Raw genomic sequence first — 23,423 nt, 5'->3', positions numbered from 1 at the left:
CTGAAATGAAACCAAGCTATCAATCAGTCAGTGATGCAGATGTTCTTGTAAGTTGGTCTGGACCAACTCTGCCCGTCATTCAGCTATCACTTGAACTCCAGCAGACAAATAACCCTAAAAGCCTGCTAACCACATACAGCCCTTCACAGAGGCCAAACCATTCCAGTGCTGTGGAGATCATTCTTTTTGAGCAGTAAGCCTTTTTCTAGAGTACCTGAATTAATTAATGGAATACCATTCTTAGAGGTAGGCTGACTTTCTGGAAAGAGCATGGTTGGTACCTCCTTATTCTCTCCCCTCCTCATGCAAGCTCATAAGCAACAATACTGTCCACTTGAGTTCCAATCTTACAGAAGGTCTGTGTTCTAAATGGCTGGGCAAGGTACCTTTTGAAAAGCCACTGATGAAGAAGCAGCAGTAAAAATGCGAGAGCTCAGGGCTCCAAAGAGGTGAGCAATGGACATTTTGATCATTTCATGCATTCGGGGACTTCCAGCTCTATGGCATGCAAAACACAACTAAGAGCAAAACACAGAAGGGTTAGCTAATGAAACACAACGGAGTCAATCAAAATAAACCTCCAAAAGACACATTGGAGCAACAAGCACACACATAAAAACAAGCAACAGCATCAACTAAATTTTCTTGCAAGTGTCTAGGCAAGCATGGGAAGGTGCACAGGGGAAGATTTAGTCTATTTTTAATACTGTTAATCTATTTTCAATACTATTATTAATTAATTTTCAATACTATTAATAAATACTTAGGCCACAAATTATAATACTCTTCATGTTGGATGCTTCCTTAATTTGAAGCTGATAAGGTTCAGAAAGATTTGGAGTGCCACTGTTTTGTACACATGAATTGCAAATGCTCGGGCAGTGCAAAATGGCCAGACTGTAGCTTTCTTTGTCAGAGATAATCCTCAAGGAGTTCTACCAGTAACAAAGGCAGCACCTTTCCAATCCTGGAAAGTGGAGTGGCTCTACTTGCTACAGAGTGCAGGGTAGGAAAAGTAACGGACCAACATGGAAAGAAATGTTAAATAGAATGGGCACTGGAACAGAAAGCTCCCCTCTGCCACCTTTCCCTTAAAGCAAGTCAGAAGGTTAACCAAATGCTGAACTGAGAAATGATTTTCTGTTTCCTACTGCTTATACATTGGATGATTCAGATACAAAGGCATAGTGATTCCAGCTGTTAAAGTCTTTCCCTTACCTAAAGCCGGGGCAGGAGGAACCTGGGGAAGCATGTACATGCCTGGTAGGATTTGCTATTTAGGAAGACCTAGGCATTCTCTGAGGCCTAGTATTTTCTCAAGAAGCGTGGAGAAAATAACTATCCCCAAACACTCCTAACAGAAGCAAGCACACACTCAGTATTACTGCTTGTAATACTGGGTGTGTACCAAAACACCAAAAAATGAGAAGGAACATGTCTCTAAACGTCTACAGACACTTGGGAGTGTAGGACGTGTAAATATTTACATTCCTTCACGGACACTGCTTTCACTGACGGAAATGAGTTTTGTTTGCTTTGCCGGCACATCTCATCATGCATTAGAGTCTTGCTCACCATAAAAGACAAGAACTCTCATTGTCCTAATTTGTATCAGTACACTAGCAAAGTTTTTTAAAACCAGGTTAGTCTTCTGAGAATGAAAGTGAAGTGCAACTACCAAGAACAGCAGTTTCACATCAATCTGTGAAAGACAACTACCATTTTTCAGAATGCTTTTGATGAATAACAACCCTGCTGTTTAGAGAGAGAATAGAAAATATTATTTCTGATTATTTCTACAGTTTATAGCATACAGACCATGACTGATTGACCATTTCCCCCTAGTCTTAGGTAATGCTCTTATAGATTGAAAGCTGAAGGGTTTAGAGTCATCAAATACTTTTGCCAGCAAGTACTTTGTTTAATCTAGAGGTCTTTACCTACAGCAAAGAGATGCACTAAGCTGAATTCATCAGCTTTTGCCTGGCAAGTTAGGAAGTCTGTGAGAATATGTGAGAAAAACTGCAGTAGGGGAAATTATCTGTATTTTTTTCAGTGTGCAACACTGACATAAAGAGGGTTTAGTAGAAATCTAAAGATTGTGGCTTGCTTTAAGTAGCATTCAGTTCATCCTTGCTGCAGCATCTACAGATGGGGCTTACGAAGACCTCCAAAAATAGCCCACACCTTATGGTCTCACCTAACACAAGAGAAACCAAAATCTAAGCTGTGCTAATCTAGAATGATTACTCTATTTTTTTAATCTTGTATATATTATATACATGAACTATTTATGTTGTATCTTTGCCTTTTAAAACTCATTTTTTACAAAATGGAGGTAGTTTTCTTTGGTTCCCTGTTATCCCTACAACTCCTTTCTCAGCTTCCAATAAGATAACACAAGGTCAGTTTTATTCTTAAACTCGGAAAATACTGTAACTTCCAGCTAAAGTAAGCTATTTTCACACGGGATTTTTTTTTTTTTACAAAAACCCCCATGCCAAATACCAAAAAAATGAGAAGGCACACGTCTCTAAATGTCTACAGACACTTGGGAGTGTAGGACATATAAATAATATTTACATTCCTTCACAGACATTAGCTCTGCCCATACCATGATAACAGTGTAATTTTATAATAGATTCTGCACACAGCAGAATGTGTGTTGCACAGGAGGATTAAGTGTTCCTGTGCATCTTCTCTAACCTGAACAAACAGTCCCATGGCTGGCAACAGAGTGTATTAAAACTATCACCCACCTAAAAAAGGCTCACTTAATATGCCTGCAGGTATGTTTTTCTACAACCAAAGCTCCCTTCCAATTTAATTCATACTAAAATCTAATGGAATAGAGGGAATAGAGTGACTAATAGCCTAATGGATCTAGATGCATAATAAATGTTTTACTTTGATGTGTCAGGAAAGTGATACACACAAGGAACATTGAGGCACTTGTGCTAACATGGCACACTATGGCTTATACGCTTCTCTTGAGGACACTTCATTAGTGAATGACTTGCAACCAGTAAGAAATCAGCACAGTGATGTTTTATAAAGAACTCAAGAAAACCTTTCTACTGCAAAAAAGCAAAATAAAGTAAATATGAGGAGTAGTAAATGTGCAATGCTGTAATATACAATCATCAGTCAGCTTCCAAGAGTGCCTTCCCATGCAAGCCCAAACCTGCCCAACTTGCAACTATTTCTTAACAATAGACATAAGGTAATATCAGTCCTAAAGATAGTAGATGTGTTTTAGACTAGTTCAGTTTCAGGTTACATATGGAAGACACACTCTAGGCAGCGGGGAAAGGTTAAGTGACACAAGCTGTGGTATAACAGAAGCACTTACCTCAGCAATCTTCAACACCGAACTCCCATTCAGCTCAAAGGTAGAGGTATATGTTATACAGAGCAAGACCTTGCATCAAAAGAGAGGAAATGAAAAAAATTAAGTTTCAATCATTATTGAGTCTTTTTCCCACCCATGTGCTTCTAACCACATCTCCTTCCAATTCTTAGAACAGCATCAGAAGCTTCTTAGCACCGTGTGTTACTGGGATAGAGGAGATCCTCCTGAGAAGCCACATCTGTTGGCCCTAGAGGCACCACCCAATGGATTACTTATTGCTGTCTCCTACATATGACCGCCAAAAGCAAGACAATCCAGTGATCAACTCTGGCCTTGGACCTCTATTCATATTTTAGCCACAAGCTTTGCACGGTTTATAATCAGTCCTTGCATTCATTTCTATCAACATAACAGAAGAGGAAGGAAAAATGCATACAATACAACTTATTACTTAAGTGGCACAGATAGGTATTAAGTGAAACAAGCCATTAATTACTGCATGACATGAGGATTTCCCAGCATAGGATATTTCCAGTAAGTGTATTACAGTCACTTGATAATGAATAAAAACCAATCCATAAACCCCAGTCCATGAAGGGAGGCTTGTCCTGTCCTGAATTCAGCAGGAGAAGTAAGAGACTAAAAGCCCAATTCAACCCAATTGGGTTGATAAAAGTCCAGTTGAAGAGAAGGGGAGTGACAATGTGATGCAAACCACCAGGGCAAATGGATGAGTGGGGCAATGTGGTGAGAGGAACTGTGGTGTGATGCCTTTCATACCTGGAGATGTCCTCCCTCCCTCCTATCTTCCTTTCCAATCTCTCCTGCCTCACAGAAGACAGAGTCTCAGCTACTGCTTTCTGTCCTTCAAAGCATAAAATTCCTCCAGTACCAGAATTTATGTTTTGCTTGGTCTGAAATAGTATGAGTTTCTTGGGATAAGTGTACCAACAATCACAATTGCAAATATCAATCACATTAACATTTATGTATTGGTCCCTACAACTTCTCAGCCCTACTCAGAACTGCCGTTCTCTGCTTCACAAGGAAATCTGGGCCATCAGAGAAGTCAACATTAGTGGGTGTTAACTAGAGGCAAAGTATAGAAGAGTCTGTCCACAGGTGAGTGTGACATCTTCCTGAAGGAGGACATAAATAAACTGTTTTGCATTTTGAGATTCACACTGAAAAGTTTCTATACACTGAAATGCACTGCACCTTTACAAATGTTTTTCTCAGCAGAAAAACTGTATTTCACTACAGGATGTTACACCTTACTCCAAGGCTGTAGGGTTTTCTGTTTGTTTGTTTGCATTTTTGTTTTATAAATAAAATACCAATCAGAAGCTTGATCTGTGCTTACAGAAGATGATATTACTACAAAAAGTGTTCCAAGTAAACCATTGTGTAATGGCAATTTTACAGTTTTCTGCATATGTTATCTTGCCTTGACTCTCAGTCCTTCATAAATAGAGGTTGAATAATGTGGATAAATACTGGAGGAAGTGACAACCAAAAAGGGCACGCTACTCTTATGAATTACAATAGTCCTGCACTAGAAACTCTTTTTTAGATATTTAGCATTTATCTTTAGAGCAAAGCAACGTTTCTGAGCCAAGTTCCTTCTGCATGGTTTCTCTTTTCTTCGAAATGGACAAAATGGATTTTCTTATCTTAAAAGTGTTACACAGCCCAACTCAGTATTACAAGGAGATATACAAGCTACACAGCACTTGAACTTGCCAGAGAAAGCAATCTAATTCTAACCGCAAATGATTAAGAACGCTGTACTTTGTATTTCTTGATAGGAACTCCACAAATTTCTCTGCAATCCATAACATTTATTGGTACATGCACAAGTGCCAGTGAAAGTGAACTGTGGTACCTCTCTTCCTGTCCACAGAGCAAATTCTACAGAACAACAGAAAAGTGAACAGTCAATTATAAAAACTCTCAATAATCTCATTTGGCTAGTAAGTAGGTAAGCTTTAAGGGCTGATACCTCCATCTGCTGCTCAGTCCATATGTGCAAAATTTAAAACTTTGAAGTTAAACAATTTTGTTGAGCACTAACTGGATTCTAAGCTACTGGCCAGCCTCACAGTCAGCTGTTGAGCCTCAGTTTCTCAACTATTAATTACCCTGAAATTTTATTGACATTTCTAATAGCTGTGAGAGCCCAGCAACTGGCTAAAAATATATATTCAGTACTTAAGGAAAAACTGATTTGTACTGTCCAGACACTGCTGAGTTAAACAAAGGTGTAGAACACAGTTCCTAAACGCAGAGACAGACAACTGTTACCTCCTACTGTCAAATCTCTTCTTACCACGCTAAGAGCTGTGATGGACATCCATGACTAATCCTATTCAGTAGTTTGTGTGTCCTGATTTTCCCTTCTTGTAAAACCTTATTTACTTCATGTGATTTTCTGCTCTCTTGTCCCATCTTGGCTTTATAGGATGTGTTACTATCTAATGCTTTCTACAGATCAAAACCCAGATGCCAGTACACTACAATGCATGGAAGGACACGGCAGTTCAGGCATTCTTTTAAGCCTTTGCTCTTCAAAATATCTTTCTTCCCCTCTTTTTTTTTTTTAAATTTCCCTCTTTTATAGAGCTGAACTGTGAAAAGTTAGTGCATATATATACGTGTATATATATATTCCTTTCTGTCACAAATGCCAAAAACCTGCATGTAAAATGAATGACAGAAACATCAGTGATCAAGTTCAGTAAGGAAGTGATGATCAAAACCTTGCTATGAAGCAATAGAGAATTTCAGCAGAAGACTGCTAAGTTTTGACTGCTACTGTTTGTAAAAAATAAGATCTGGGAACCCACTAGCTAGAGAAAGGGCATACAATCTGATGCAGTCAAATGAGAGAAGCACAAGTTATCGGCCAGTATATTCTTGCCTTACTCCACTGCTCCACCTTCCCTCACAAATCATTTGCATGTTCTGAAACACCATCTCTGACCAATACACAAGACTACTCTCAGCTATGATTTCCATCAGCGCTGCTGTAGGGCTCATTTACAGTCTTGGCAATGATCCAAACACTTAACTTGCATGTTTTCCCATTTATGTGGAACAAACAGGAAGACAGCAGGCTCCTCTTTTAAATTACTGGATGAAAAATGGGATTAAAACCAACCAAACAAAACCAAACTTAATCATTCAGATCCACTGAAAACACTGAGTCTCCAGACAGGATATCCCCATAGGCTGCTTAACAACTCATGACACTAACTCAAACAATCTGTATTTAAAAAAATAAAGAAAAGAAAGGTAGAGGCTTTCTTGGGCAATGACATTTTCTTTTTGGAAGCACTGGTAGGAAAAGCAAAAACAAAACTACAAAGCAGTTTCTAATAACTAGAAAGCAATTCCAGTAAAAAAACAAAATTGAAAATCAGCTTTTACTGATTGGTATGGACTCTTTTTTTTTTTAAGAAGGAACTTATATGACTGTAGAGGTAGTTTCAAAGTCATACAAGTTTCAGGATTTTTTAATTGGATAGCATTTTCTTGCAAATGTCTGACGAGATCACATTTCCATAAATGATTTATTTGTAATAAAAGTATTTATTTTAATTACTGTGGAGTTCTGACTGTCATGGAACAACAAGTGTAATTCCTACTCCCTGGAGTCCCAGGATACAGTCCCAAATGTAGTATAAGAGCACACACCTGGGTAGTTTTCACAGTAAGTAGAAACAAACAAAAAAAATCTGCTTCTGATGCCACAATGAAGGTCAATTAAAACAAAATGTACAGGATTTGAAGTGCAATGTAATTAAACTGACATCACAACATCTATCCATCCTGCGCCATGTGCTCTAGGATGACCCTGCTTGAGCAGGGAGGTTGGACAAGATGACCACTGTGGTCCCTTCCAACCTTACCTGTTCTGTGACTCTGTGTGATTCCATACTTTAAGAGACTATTCCAGGCCAGGTTGGATGGGGCTTTGAACAACCTAGTCTGAGGAAGGTGTCCCTGTCCATGGTAGGGGCATTGGAAGTAGATGAACCTTAAGGTCCCTTTCAACCCAAACCATTCTATGACCTCTTGAAGAGGAAAAAAGAGGGAATGTTTTTAGATTGTACGGCTGCCTAGCATTGCTGGCCAAGTTCTGCAAGTGCTTAGTACATGTCTGTAGTAGAAAGCAACTCTCACATTGAAGAACTTACGGTGGAGGCACATCAAATAAACACAGTGTGTAAGAAAGCAAGCAGTACCCCCAAGAAAGAGAAAAAAGGTTCAAAACTTTACAATTTACAAACAAAACAATTTTTCAGCCACCTCTAATCCCTTTGCGGGATTTGTAAAAGAAGCCTTTCCTGACTTCCTTTACTTGCAGGCTTGTAAACCTGGATGCAATGTACGCTCAGATGATTCTCAAATCCCGCCCCTTGGAGGAAAACACTGACAGAAGACAAGGAAGGACAGCCCTCTACCTCATTCAGTAGTTTGACATTTAAAGTCATCCAATATTTCTGCAAAATAGTTTGGACAGGAGGTGTCCTCCTATTTGTCAGAATAACTGGTAACCTGCTCATGTCGCACTCTTTGGCCTTGAAGGGAAACAAGGGCAAGAGAAACAAAAAGCACTAATGAAGTCATGTACACTGTACCATGGGTCACTGTACCAAACAGCAGATTTTAATTATGGAGACAGAGGAGAGTGTGTCTGCTATGAATTAGTAAACCCATAAATGCTGCTCAGCATTATGAATGCACCAGGGCTTCAGACTTAAGGACTGTATCTGGTACAGGAGAACCTTACACATCATCAGTAATGACAGGCTGAGTGCTCCGAGAAGACAATGCCCATTTAGTTCACTGGATTAAAACAGAACTGCTGCTGAACACTGTTTATGGTGGTATGAAACCAAGTGAAATGTCTGCTTATGCAGTACAGTTGTAGAAGGGAAAGAAATTATTCAAAGCTTAATAGATGCTTAACAGTTTTTCTCAACACTCTGACAGGGGCTTTTGTCTTTAGAATTTTAACAATCAAAGGCAGGGAAAAATAAAGAAAAAGGCTGAATAGCAATACTAGGATGACAATTTCCCCTTCAAAGGTTACATCCTATTTAGGTATACTGCATTACTTCACAAATTATAATACACAAATCTGAGTAAAACAAAAGTGAAAAAGCACAAATACCAAACTGAAAAAATACCAACAAAAAATTTAAAGAGTTCTCAAATAAAAATGAAGTTTCATGCATCAGTTACCAAAATGATTCAGAAGGATGTCAACACATGGATGTAAGTAGAACCAGAGCTGTCAAGCAAAAAAAGAACTGGTATCTCCCCTGGGTGGAAAATTTTGACATTTATTCTTGACAACAAGAGAATTTTTTTGGCAGGGGAGAGGAAAGATAACTCCCTTGCTCTCAGATAATGCAAAACTATAACAGGGAAGTGTTCTGCATGGCAATGTACTTTACAACAGCTGATTTAAAATTACTGTTTCAAGTTTCTAGATTAATTGGCAAGAAGTTAGCCTGAACACAACCTAAGAAGTGGTATCCCACAGGCTGTCTGACCTGTCAGAGGACTTCGCCCTATCCCAGACCATATCCTGACCTGCATCCAGAAAAGTGATATTAAAAAGCCAGATAAGCTGGTTTTGTGGTTGCATCACCAACCACTATGTCACATATAGTTTCCGTATCTTTTTCCTCTCTTACAAGAGATGTGAGGAGCTCCAGGGTAGATGACCCACAGAGATGGTTGGCAGTGTCAGAACAGCTTATTGGGACACAAGTTCTCTCCTCAGCTGCCCCCAGGACCCTACCAGCTATGGTAGCAGTGGCCCTGATCATGGAATGCTCATAAGCAGAGAAGGTCTACACTGGGTGCATCTGTGCACAGCTGTGCCACACCTGCAGTACGGGTATTATCGCATGCAAAAGCTATGGCAAGTGACCCTTTCATGCCACTGCTGTGTGGCCAGTTTGGCTGGCAGAACTTGGCACTGTCACCACCAGTAAGCACTCATGTGCGGCAGCAGGCAAAAGACTCAAAGGCAATATATGAAAGTTAAAGGGATTCTATATTTGGGGTTGTGACGATACAATGTCTTTGCAATTCGTTTTCTTAATGGTTAAACGAACTCCAGGTTCTTGGTATGTGTCTAAGAATAAAAAAAGTCTGTAAGAACTTGTACTTCCACACTGGACAGGTGTGAAATTACACTTTCCAGAGCTAGGGACTTGCTACTTTTTGGCTGATGCCAACGGTTTTGATTATGCCACACCAAATGTGACAGTTCCAATGTGACAGAATGAGCATGTTCTCCATCTGAAAACACCTTCATAGCATCACAGCTCTGAGACAGCTAAAATTTTTGCATTCGATTTTCTTCAGGCAACAAACTAAGTCTACTTTTCTGTCCTGCAAATCTTTTAAGCTGACCAACCCCTCTGCTTAGATTTTTGAAATTACACGTCTGACCAAACCCACAGAGGTTATTCAGGGATAGCATTCAAGCACAGAAAGTTAGTGAGGAAAGGCCATGGATCCTGGAAAGAGGTTTGATTTTTGAGATACTGTGTTCACTACTGACTGGTTTAGGCAGTTCTCATCCAGCATCCATCTGGCCACATTCAGGCCATCACCATTGTCATTCTTTTGTATCCCTTAAGGAGAAAGCTCAGCTATTTAATTCCAAACTGGTTTTGGCTACAATGACCAAGCACCTAAGAACCAGGGGAGTTCTTTAATCACAGTACTGGGCATTTACCATAGTTCTAATTAACTCAGGAAAGGATGATCTTATCTTGTAGCACACAAGGTAGGTCACTCAATCCATTGGAATTAACCTGGTTACTTATAACTAAGCACATGAATAAAGTGACTTTTAAAAATAACCAGAAAGAAGTAAAATGAGACAAGCAAACCCAAGAGAGTCTGGATTTGTAGTTGGCCTACATTACAAAAAGTTATCTTATGAAAAAGCTAAGCACTAAGAACTCTATGTAGCATTTCTCAGCAGGACCAATTTTAGAAAAGAATCTTATTTGCATGATACTGTGCAAGTCTTTATAGAACCCCCTCTTTAACAGAGCAGATGCTAACACACCTCTGAATTATGGACTGGACAAAAAGCAGTTATTGCTTATGAGAGCTCATAACAGGAACCACTATTACAAGAACTAATGCACATTCAGGCAAAACTTTTCTTCTACAATTCCTCAGCATTTTAAATTTTTTTCTTATTAATATAAATTTTAAACCAGTTCTGAATTGAAGCATGCAATTGAAGTTGAATCATTGCTATTATTTTTAGTTTACTCGAAGCATGGTCTGTCTCTGCTCAGAAGATGACTGGACTGCAATTTATATTGCAAGGGATATTGAAAAATGTTTGCAACAATGCAGTGCATAAAATATGCTGAGAGGGAAAAATGGTCACTTGTTCTCAAACTCTATATTAATTAAAATGCATAAACAGCAAGTATCACCAATTGGGTTGCTGTTTCCCATCCTGATAATGAAGTCTCTCCTCTCCATCACCACTGAGCAGTTATATTTTTACTGTTGCATCAATGAATTCTTCTTTTTAATGGGCACTTAAATCACTGTCTTTATTTCTATATGAAACTATTATATATGCTGTGCCTCAAAGGGGCAGGGAATAACACAGTTTACATATACCTTTAAATCCAAGTTGTTTTAGTCCTCCATTTGATTTTACAGTTCAAGACAAAGCAGAACAGTTGCAAATTATATTCTATTAAGCATAACCACATTGTATGTGGAAAAATAGATGTCATAAATATTAATCTTAAAACAATGAGAAGATATGTATCTGTGAGAGCTTATGAGTGATTATCTCATTTATTAATATTCCAGAAAATGGTCTAGAATACAGTCTTTCACTGAGACTGGGATTGTACAGTTGTGTTACGTCAACATTTTGGATCAAACACTTTGGAGCCACTTCTCAAACACGTAAGTTGTTCTTTGTCTTGGAGGGCCAAAGACCTGCTCAGCAGCAACAAAGTTCCTGACAAGTTTTCTGAAATAGTTAACCATAAGTTTTGCTTGGTTGGTCAAGTACAGTCCGGCTTCATTCAATATTTGCACCAGATCAGGACTACCTCCCTGAACCTGTAACAACATGGTTGTACAGAACCTAAAACAGGTCAACTATAATTTGTTATAGAAACTGAGGCCAAAAAAAAAAAAAAATGTTGCTAAACTTTCTCCTACTTCATGTGGACTTTCAGTAGTGACCTTCTCAAGTGACTAATTTGACACCGTAACTGGAACCCTATCAATTTAATTAGTTACTACAGAATATAAATTAATAAAAACTAAGAGATGACTGTTAGCACTCAAAGAATCACTTTGCAACTTTAAAACATTATGGTAGCAATCTTGGAAAGAACAGTTGGTAAGTTGCTAAAGACAGTCTGTCCAACCTAAAGACAGTCTGTCCTTACACAAACTTTCACCACAGAACTCTAAGTCAGGTTTCAGTTCTGAATATATCCAGAATGAAAAGTGAAATCACAAAAAGAGCTGTCTACTATTATTACTGGAGAGTTTCCAAATGCTGTATTAATGGATCAGTGAAACGACAAAAAGAAAAGATTGCCTTGACACAGCAGATTTAGCAAGGGTTCATTAAACCTTGTTCACAGATTAAAAAGACTTCTGGCTGGCTCCTCACTGAAAGCCTACAGAAAAAAAATAATAAAAAATTTGCCCATCAGCGAGAAATACACCTAATCCACTAACAAATGCAAGTTGGAGTCACTGAGAATAAACTAATCTGTCCTAAATGAAACTGCTGTTTGCCATGGATAATAGGTAAATAATGGGAACTAGAAGAGTCTTCCCACTAAAGCCACTTTGGAAGATTATTTTTTGGTTTCAAAGCAATCCTCAAATCTCTTCAAAAACCACCACAAGTAAAGTAGCTGCAACTCAACTGTGTGAAGTCTTCTCAGAGGTAATAAGAAACAAAGCTTGGGATCTTCACTGACAGAAACACAGTATATATCATATCACAACATATCATAACACCATTAATTAGAACAGTGAAATAAAGAACAAGTATTTGAAAAAACACCAATCCAAAAATTGAGTTTTTTTCATGAGAGGTCATTATTCTCTTTCTTGCTTGAAAATTTCTGTCCTGCAAGCTCTAAATTTTTCGGGACATCTGGGCACAGATTGAACTGATAAGCACTGAATTATATGACAAGGCTGTCTCTGTGACTGATGAAAACAAAAGGATGCAGCAGAAAGGGAAATTTCACGTGATCAATCATACCTTTGTCCTAACGGCAACTTTCTTACTTCAGTACACATTATATTACAGTGTATCTAGTTCATCTGGAGGACTTGTTTCTGTGTATCTGGTTTATCTGGAGAATTTGTTTCTGTGTGAGAACTCCAGTAATTTGCAATTCTTCATTAAACATTTTTTATTGTTATCTGAGAATAATATTATCACAGGTAGATAGAAGTATTGCATTATTAAGAAGGTGGTCAACACATAAATGAAAGTGACTATAATATGTATGAGAAAAAAGGAAAAAGAAAAAAAAGGGAAAAAAAAGAAAACAGGTGTCTCTGCTGTTTAGGATTCCTTCCACACTTTCCACTTCCTTAATGTTTGGTTTCAGCTGCTTCAGTGGCACAGCTACACTGAAAGCCTAATTCTAGTTCTTTCAGGAGCCCTTCCTGGAGGGATAGCACTTTAGGGTCAGGGCTAGTGATGAAAAGTTACCAAAAACTCAAAAAGAGAAAGTAAAAATCACAGAACTGTTGAAGTTTGAAGGGACTGCAATCCAGAGGTTCAGCTATAGATTAGTTTCCTAGTTTCCTTTTCCACTGCTGATCTGACTATATTTGACAGTGCTTCTGTCAATACTTTATGTGCTCCTCCAAGCAAAGGTTTAACTGCACAAAGCAGAAGTATTTCAGCTGTTTTAAAAACATCTGAAGCCAGAATTTAAAAGCATCAAGACAAGGGGAAGAAAAAAACCAGGATCCCCTGACTCCACAACTGAACTCAAAAGTGTGTATTAATCGTCAACTCAGAACATGTCCCCTATCTGTAGATACAGATACATACAGATAGGGGACTATCTGTAGCTTGTTTGTCTAGTGTTTAACATCAACAAAATGTCCCCACTCCTCAGTGTGATATATATCCTTGCATTTCACCATTGCATTTCACCATTGCACTCAATTATAACATGTGGAGACCCCATGTCACCATGTCACACAGAAAAATTTTTCCCACTTCTGAGCTAGCCCCACTGCATGACCACGTTCATCCAAGGAAAGTGCTAAATTACTGTCCCTCTGATTTTTTCTATACATCTTCAACTGTAGAAATACAGTAGTGAGTCACTTTGGTATCTCACTGATAAAATATTGAATTTGATTAGCAATCAATGTATCTCTTCCTTCCTATATGAATATTCTAAAGAAAATATAAAAGTATAAATATTTAATTATTCTGTTTGAAACTGCAGTTGAATTATTGATGTATTACAAAATCATCAGCAAGGTACTGTAGGATTGTGTGGTTCTTCCCTTCCACTGATACAGCCAGCTGAGCATAGTAAAAACACAAACTGGTAACACACATATTTTACAAAGCTTTTCAGTCTTATAGCAAAGTATGACAACAGCAAATGTGAATACTAAAGTGGCCTTGTGTCAGATACACTGTTCCTTCTAGTCACATTTTCTGAATTATCTGGTTTCTCAGTATCTTTTAATATAAATTAAAGCACCTAAATAACTTCACTTTAGTCGCAAGCATGAAAATACTAATAAATCTCTGCCATAAAACACATCAGAGATACAGAGAATACACAGAGTGGGTAGTAATTGAGATATTGCAAGAAATATTTGGCTCAGCAGTTAAAAACCATGCAAGACTGAAAGCAAAATTTATATACCCCAGACAGCTTGCTTTGGTATGTGGGAAATCAAATCCAGTTAGTACACCTGTGTTTGCTATTTCTGCCCATTCATGTCGAAGAGAAACCACAGCCTTTCCCCTCTCCTCACTGAAAAGACCACTGCCTTTTTGGGCATAAAAGTGCTGTTGGCATAAGAATTAACTAGTGCTTAGCAATTATAAGGGTGTCCTACAAGAAAAATAAACAAGGACTTCAGAGTATCACTTCTATTCTGGAAATTCAAGGGAAGAGTTTCCCCACGTAATGACTCTACATGAAACACTGAAGAGAAAGACGCAATCACCAACTGGCATTCAGAAGAAGCAGATAGTCAAGCTAAGTTTATGCAAAGATAAGAGGTACCTCACCTAGCACAGAAGAGAGAGATAATGTGAGAGGGAAGGCTTTGAGTTCATTTGACAGTTGCATTTAGGCAGTATAAATCTTCCCTGGCTGCCCAGGATGCACTCCAGCACAGTCCCCAGCCCTGGCTTTTAAGCCTGAATGCTGTCAGAGTGCTGGTTTTGTGATCCACCAATCTGGCATGACACACTTAAAAATCAGGAGGATTTGGTACCTAGACATACATTAGTCAATGCCCTTCCATTTTTACAACAATGGCCCCACCTGTTTGCTTTTTTCAGTTCCAGAAGAGATCCAGCTAGCTCTCCTCTCCATTTATTTACAGTAACCATTACAACTACTCATTCCATTCCTGTCTAAGGATGGCCCTTCACAATAATATTTGACAGGCTCCAAAAGTGTGCAAAGCAAGGCAACTACCTGCCCTTACACCTCTTTCTTGTGTTCCTCTTTTCACTGCCAATTCCAATACGCAGTCATCTGAATGTAAAAAGCTTTACAGAATGCTCTCCTCAGCTAATCAAATCCCTTCACACTTCCATCTGTAATACAGGTGGGTCACAAAAATCCATTAACATAAATGCTCAAAATATTTTTTTGGATAGTAGGTGGAGTGTGAATTTCTGGTATACTCTTACTGAGAACAACAGGAGATATTTTGGATAGGATTAAAAAAAAAAACCAAACACATTTAAGTGATTTAGGAGCTTACACGCCAGCAACTTACAGTGAATTCTGTATTCCTGCATGTCTACTTTCACACTGATTTTGCATGACTAAAAGCTTTTGTGTAATCTTTGATGGTTGCATTCTTAATACCTGTGAGACTGGTGCAACTGTGCAGCGAGTCACAAAGAACCAGGCTGGCACCACAGCTGACACAGTTTCACACAAACCTGCTCACACTCAGGAGTGTTTAATATCTATCTGCACTAGATAAAGACATATTTTATCTCCTCCAGATGGAGTAACACAGTCTAATGTACAGTCATTTGCTGCTTTGAGGACACATTTTAGCAGATCCAGGAATATAAACACATTGCTGAGACCAGCTGCTAGAAACCTCCCTCCTTCCCCCCAGAGGATTTAGCCATTCATCAGGCCTGGGTTAGCTAACAAAATTTTCAAGTGTTGCAATGGTATCTGTAACCTTCAGGTTACAATCTGAAGAGATGTCTACTTGATTTGATTGTCAGGCAAGGCTCAGATCTAATGTGTCTGAGTTTTAACTGTCCTGATTACAATATGTTTTGGCCCTCTGGTCTCTTGAAATGTTTAAATCAAAATATAATTTTGCTTTGTTCTCAGAATGTAAAGTTGGAAGTTGCAGCCTGATTTTTACCATACACACATTTCACTCAGAAAATGATTTGCACATCAAAATTTCACTCAGTAAAATTAAGACTATGTTCTCTTTTCTCTTTTGCGCTTAAACTGGAACTGAACATGTTTCTCTACTTTAAAAAAAAAGCATACATATATACAAGGTTTTGGCTTGGGTTTTCTGTGGTTTGATGTTTTGAAATTATTGAGGGTTTTTTTTGCTTCTCACATGTCAAGACAACTTGAAAAGATATTTACTCAGAGCTGTAGCAAAATGCAGTGATCACATTCTTAGTGTGGGGGCTTCGCCTCGCAGATGTACGTTAAGGCTTTCAAAGAAACTGTGCATGCAGATTCTGAATCTGTAATACTCAAGAATGTAAAAAAAGCAACTTGCAAAAAATTACTGCATTCCAAGAGGGACCTGTTGGTTCAGTACTGAAACTACTTAACTCTTCCCCTTTCCCACTGTAAAGACAAAGGCAAGAAGGAGGCATGCAGGGTTAGGAATGCAGATCAGAGTGTCATCAGTTAAGCCTGGGGCAGAAGCCTGCTCCCATAAAACAGGTAACAAATACTACAAATACAAAATTTGTGTGTAACAAATACACACAAATACTACTCCCTTTTTTTGTTGCTAGGTTCACCCCTCTGCACATTCTGACACTGTGTGCACATTCTACCCAAGTGGTCACCTCCAGTGGCAAAGAGTACAGCTAGTACCAAGCAGTTTCAGAGTGGATAACATGGATTCATTAGACCAAAGATGTCACATGAAAGAAACAAAATAACTAATCTATGCACTTAGAAGAAAAGGACGGTCAAGGAGTAGATCCAAATACATCAATCAGTACCAGGTATAACGAATGTGCAAAACGGTTTGTTCCAGAATGGTTTTGACCAATGATCAGCTATAGCACAACAAGCCCTGCAGCACAAAGTTTACCCAAACATCTGAAAACTGTCCACCACCATCTTGCTTTGTACAAATAACACAGGTATTGCCAAAACTGATATAAAAAGGTGACTTCTAAGTCATACAACAAACACGATCACAGGGCAAAGAATTTTGGCATCACCTCCCCTCCGAAACAGTACCCCTCCTGGCAGCTGAGCTTCCCAGCATGCACACAGGAGAATGCTACAGTATTTCTAGAAGTTCTGACAGAGTATACAAAACAATAATTTCCCTTATGCACTGGTCCAGGGACATTTTGGTGCCTAAACAAGTCATGCCCCACCATTAGTGTTTTACAAAGAGAAAATACGGCTAACAAATTACAAAACACCTATGCACACACAATACAAAATTACAAGTGTGCACCTCATGACCACTAAAGCTCAATAACAAACTTCCAAATCTACAAGTCATTTATCTGTGCCCTCTCATGGAGGAAATTCATTGTCCTGCTTAAGTTTGCCAAAACTGGAACCACCAGTATCCTGACTCTCAATGTAAACTGCCTCCTATTTAATCCAAGATAACACAAAATAGAAATGGAAACAAGTGACATCTGCCAGCAGGAAAAGGGAATCAAATTCTGTTCTAAAATGAAGATTTTTAAGGCAACAGCTAATTTATTTGCTAACCCCAGCATTCAATCATGCAGCCTTTGTTGCAAGCACTGATGTGTGTGAAACACTAACCTTCATCACTTCAACTTGCAGGTCTTCATTGAGCGAAGGAGTCACTTTGACAGCATTCAGCATCTGATTAAGCAACTGTTTCTCATCAGAGTCTGTTTCCACGGATACAAACCTCTCATCAGACAGCAGCTTCTGCAGAGAGAAAATGGCAATGTACACGTTGAGACAAAAACTGCCTCCGCAAAGTACTGCAACTAAACCTATTAGCACTGGGTACTAGGGTGGTTAGGCTTTCTGGGTAAAAATTTCAAATTAATCCAGTAATATAAAATATAAGAAAAATAGCAAAACTGGGAGATCTGTGTCATGTCAGCTGCCATTCTGGTATCATCTTTCCCCATCCCACTTCTCCAGTGTCCAGAAGAAAGCATACATCAGTAACTTATACTTCAAATAATGTCCTCAGCAAAACCTCTCAGTATTTCAGAAGCTGGGAGAGACTGGAACCTTTGCAGCTCCCCAGACCCTCAAAACAACAACAACAAATTAAAAAACCCCACTCAGCCTAGTATCCTGGGATTACACTAGTGTTATCAGATGCCCTTCCCAACAGGAGACAGTCACCTATCGTCCCAATTACTCCAATAGCATACAGAGCACAAGTGCTGTGGAAGTGGCACTTCTGATCACTGACAAAAAGTGTTTTGTGTCATTCAGAAGTTCACTGTTAATGGATACAATCAAGTCCTCAGACAAAGAGTACAGGTAACAAGTGACTAACACAAACACACATAGAAACCAACCTAAGCTGAGGTGATACCAAAATTCCTTGCCCTGCTGTTGGGTTGGTTGAACTGAATTCAATACAGACTGGCTGAACTTCAGACTGAATATTTTAGACTGATCAGATTTACTTTGCCCGGTACCTCAGAAACTATCTCCTGACATTGCCAATGGCACTATTTCCTTGGAGTTCTACCAGAAATGCCTCTTCCATTTAGTCTGTAACCACCTTCATGGGTGTCTCTTATTAGTGGCAGGCATCCGGCAATGGATGTACCCACCCAAGTCTTTTCCCAGCTCCTATCTTCTCAGAAGATCCCACAACAGAGCAAAACTGCTTGTCTTAGATCCCAGGAACACAACCTTGCTCTGTCCTAGTAGAGACTTTCCACAGCCCACTTCCCCCTGTACATTTTTCATCACTTTTGTACTGATGTTCCTCCTCAGCTTCAACCCTGTAGCACATTTCACTGGTTCATTCCTACTTATTTTCTACGCTTGTACTGGTTTTGGCTGGGATAGTGTTAATTTTCTTCACAGGAGCCCAAAGAGTGCTGTGTTTTGGATATGTGACCAAAACAGCACTGCTAACACACCCATGTTTTGCTATTGCTGAGCAGAGCTTACACAGCATCAAGGCTGCCTGTTTCTCAGACTGGTTCCCCAGCAAGTAGGCTGAGGGGGCAGAAGAGTTTGGCAGGGACACAGCTGGGACAGCTGACCCCAGTGTGACCAAAGGGATATCCCAAACCATATGACACTGCTCAGAAACAACAGCCAGGCAAAGAAGGAGGAAGTGGAGGGGACAGAGACTTTCAGGGTTAAGGCATTTGTCTTCCAACATAACTGTTACACATGATGGAGCCCTGCTTTCCCGGAGATGGCTGAACACTTGCTGCTCCATGGAAAGTGGTGAATGAATTTCACATATTCTTTTACTTGCATATGCAGCTTTGCTTTTGCTATTAAACTTTGTCTTAGTCCACAATTTTTCTCATTTTTACCCTTTTGATTCTCTCTCCCACACCTCTGAGAGGGAAGGAGTGACTGGGTAAAGCTGAACTGCCAGCCAGGGTTTAACTCACAATGTTTTAAAGCATTTCCCACATACCAGAATATCAATTGTTTTAGCACTGTACAGCCTGATGAGATTTAACTCAATCTGAAATGAAAATAACGGGGTTTGCTATATAAAGAAGAATGTTTAGTTCAGTATGGGAGATATGGAACTGTTGGAGAGAGTTCAGGGAAGGTCTACTAAGATGACAAAGGGACTGGTACATCTCTCTTATGAGGAAAGGCTGAGAGCTGTGACTGTTTAGACTGGAGAAGGCTCAGGGAGGATCTCATCACCATATATAAGTATCTGAAAAGTGTTTGCAAAGAGAACAGACAGGAACTTTTCAGTGGTGCCCACTGACAGGACATGAAGCTATGGGCACAAACTGGAAGACAGGTTTCCTCTGAACATTAGGAAAAAATTTACTGTAAGGGTAATCAAGCACAGGTTGTCCAGGGAAGTTGTGCTGTCTCCACCCCTGGAGCACCTCTTTTCCAGTCTGAACAGTCCCAGCTCTCAGCTCTTCTTCATAAGACAGATGCTCCAATCCCTTTGTTATCTTAGCAGTCCTTCCCTTCTACAACCACACTGTGCCCCAATACGGGGCACTCTCTAACCAAGCGTCTGACACCTCCTATGCTGGATTAAGTGAATTTGAATGATCCACTTACATCCTTATATTCCCAGAACAACTTCATTCTTGCTCTCCAAGGAAAAAAATTATTTTTGGAAAATGGATTTTATGCCCCAGCAGTGTGCCAGCCTGTTCCACAACTAGCATCCCCCTAGTGAAAAGTATTTACTGACTCGTACTCATTTGTCCAATCAAAAGAACAGTAAACTGCTTTAGTTTTTATACTGTCAAACCCAGGAGAGTCTTTTTGTTGCTTGTGCTGCACTACTGTTTTCTTTTGCAATTTCATAGACTTTCAAATCAGATGTTGTTTCTACTGTTTTCAGTGTACAAAAAACCCAGGAAAGTGCCCACACATAAAGAACACAGCACACAGATCCTTATTCACCTCTCTATCTTCCAAGCACTGCTGTCCTCTCTTCTAATCAAAGAAAACAGCAAGTCTAAGCTTAGTTTCTAAGATGCTTAGCAGTGGCAAACTTTCTGGGAGTAGCACAGGGCCCACAAGGAAGAGTACATCTGCATTTCACTGTTGAAATCCAGGACCTCCCACCTATCTGCAAAACATTTTCAGCTTCTACAAAATCACCAGCCTTTACTTGTATCCTAACTTCTGAACACTGTTACAGAAACACGAACATTATTGTTAGGTTCACCCGAGGACAGACACTTTTTCTGTACTGTTTTTCAAAAGAAAAGCCTAGATTTTCTTGACACCCACCGCCTGCCAACACACACTCCAAAGCCATACCTGCATCCCTGCTAGAGCCTGTTGAGCCAGCTTCATACTCTTCGATTCCAGAGCCAGTTGAAGAGGAAGGAGACACTTCTCCCTGGGGAAAATTAAAAAAAAAAAAAAAAGTGAGAGGGAACAATGCAACTAAAATTGGTATTCAAGTAACATTCCAGAAGGGCTGTATCAGTTTCAGAAAGATCACACTTGCATACAGTAGTCAAAGGCAATTTCACAATTCTGCGAAGCTTTTACCCTCTAAAGAAAGATGGCATATTTCTTCACACATTGCTAAGAATGGCCTTTTAATTGAAATTTCACAAAATACTTCACAACTGTTAGCCCTCTGTGTGCATGCATGAACATGCAAAGCATAAAGAAGGGATTGATTCACAACTCACTAGTGGTCTTTCAACTCAGCATGTTGAGCATTACACTTCACTTACTTTCTGTTTAATATTCAAGTTTCCAGAAAAGTAGTTTCATAATCCACTTTCTATTAGTTGATTTTCAGTCTATGGCCTCCTCTACAGTACAGTGTACACTGGCATGTTAGCTCCCTCCAACTATAAATAGTGTAGACTAAAGCATATGAACACTGATTTTGGTTTACACCTGAATTAGCATGTGCTACAATTATAACTTAGCTGTACTCTGATTACAGAATAATACAATTTTAATATTAATTATTAAATAGGATATTATTTTAGATACTTCTGATTCAGTGCTCAGATACCAAATTTATTTAATTAGGTGACCAAATCAAACAGTGCCCTAAGCTGTGACTTCTCTCTTTACTCCTTGCTCCACATCAGAGAAGGGCTGCAGCATCTGACGAACACCTAATAATCACAAGCCCTATAAATCCTGCTACTCAGCAGGAAACTCATTCCTGATCAGAGATACTCAGCCCATGTCCAACTGCAGCTCCCTGAAGGTTTGCACTTCATTAGGTTACATGCCATAATAGGCACTTAGACGTTCATAGAGCCTATTTTTTGCATTTGTGTAGACATATTTGCTTATGGCAAACCATTTGTGCCAGCCCTTAAGAGTCTCAGCACTCCAACTGTCTGCATTCCACCCCAAGGAGCCCTTTAGGAATCCCATTAATTTCCTCCCCATGGAGACAAATGTGTGCAAGCTAAGAAGAAAACAACTACATGAGTCTCTTCTTACCCAGCTGGAAATCAATAATCCTTCCTTCACAGCTAGCTAAGGACAAGCCCTAGACTAGAGCAATAGTGATTACTGACGTTTCAGAGGCATCGTCAAAGCTACCCAGTCATCCACAGTCTGCTCATAACCTACCAGCCTCTCACTAAACTGGCAGTCTACAACCTGAACTTTCTTTTTATAAAAACATAAATGAAGATTACTGAACACTGGCTATTTACCTTTGGGGAACCTAGCTTGTAACTTATCCAGTGGATCCTGCTTGCAGAGGGCACTGATTTTTCACTCTGAAAATCAACTCTTTTGGGTTTGTTCAGTTATTATTCCTTTCTCTCCACCTTTCCCCTCAAAACCCACAAATCACAAGCTACCCCAAGGGGCAAAGATCTTCTATTTGCTCTTTGAAACGCAACCCCTTCATTTAATGATAAATTAAAGACTTGAGAGTCACAGTTAAGCAAGTTCACGTCACCCAGTTAAGCAATATAGCAAGCTTCTGTACTTGGCAAATATTCTTAAGAATCTGCAGGCTTTTAATTTTTACCTTCTTCACAGGTTATGGGAACTTGTAAAAGGCCACTTGGCATAACACTACAGTAGTTTTTTAAAAGAAACATGAATTCTAAAGAACTTGAAGCAGACTACACGCATATCTTAAAATAGGTTTCTAACTAAAAGCTAACCATTTGTTCCATTTAGAATATTCTGAGAAACAGGCAGGCACAAAGCCCAAATTTCTCAGAAGCTCCTTTCTTGAATGTTTCTGGAATCAATTTAGCTTGAAGGACTCTTAAAACCTGTGAGCGTAGCATCCAAAACTACAGAGCATCTAGAAAATATTTCCTCATAAGAGTGGCATACAATCCAGATCTACAGAAGCTGCCAAAACATCTGCTCCATGGTTTAGACAGCAATCTTCTAGCCAGTACAGAGCTGGCTATCACCTACATATCCAACACCAGTTTTTCCTGGATCCAAGAACATATACAGCAGCATGCAGGCAGAGTGCGAAAGCGAGGTGCCACAGCAATACATCTCTAATCCAGAAAGCACCTTTAGGTGCTAACTTTTACATTGTGATTTTGTTACATGCCCTCTGTTAAAGAAGTTTTCATCATCACCCTCTGGGGGAGAACTCACATATGAAATCAGCAGATCAACAGGTGCCAAAACAAGGTACCTGTGCATTAGCTGGTAATCAATCAGCCAGAAACAGACAGGAAAAAAGAAGGAAAAGAAATTACTACAGTGTATAGTACTAACTGAAGGATGCTAAAAACTGATGGTTGTTTAGACCTGCATCTCTTCTGGGCAGAACACCACATTTTTTTTAGACTTTCTACAGATTTTTGCAACAGCATATAAACATTTTGGACATTATTAATACAGAACAAACTTATTCTCACATTAAAGTGGAGGAAGACTGGGAGGAGAGGGGAAAATGAAGAATGCCATAAGTC

The 23,423-nt window shown here is 39.3% G+C and overlaps 1 protein-coding gene across 6 annotated transcripts in view; it reads right to left on the bottom strand.

The window, feature by feature from the left end:
• Nucleotides 1-23,423, bottom strand: part of ARFGEF3 (ARFGEF family member 3) — a 90,414-nt gene that overhangs the window by 53,592 nt on the left and 13,399 nt on the right. For 4 of the 6 annotated variants that reach the window (XR_011149897.1, XM_069010491.1, XM_069010492.1 and 1 more), the window contains exons 3-6: nucleotides 20,806-20,887; nucleotides 17,638-17,769; nucleotides 3,353-3,421; nucleotides 387-518 (exon numbers count right to left, since the gene is read on the bottom strand). Coding sequence is in view for 5 of the 6 variants with exons in the window: in XM_069010491.1 (XP_068866592.1) it covers nucleotides 387-518; nucleotides 3,353-3,421; nucleotides 17,638-17,769; nucleotides 20,806-20,887 (415 nt within the window). In the remaining variant the exon portion in view is untranslated. The remainder of the gene's footprint in view (nucleotides 1-386; nucleotides 519-3,352; nucleotides 3,422-17,637; nucleotides 17,770-20,805; nucleotides 20,888-23,423) is intronic. The other 2 variants (XM_069010494.1, XM_069010496.1) reach the window with 1 other exon arrangement.

This window comes from Aphelocoma coerulescens, chromosome 3 (assembly GCF_041296385.1).
Source record: "Aphelocoma coerulescens isolate FSJ_1873_10779 chromosome 3, UR_Acoe_1.0, whole genome shotgun sequence".
NCBI classification, from domain to species: Eukaryota; Metazoa; Chordata; class Aves; order Passeriformes; family Corvidae; genus Aphelocoma; species Aphelocoma coerulescens.
This window is presented reverse-complemented; position numbering and strand designations above follow the sequence as displayed.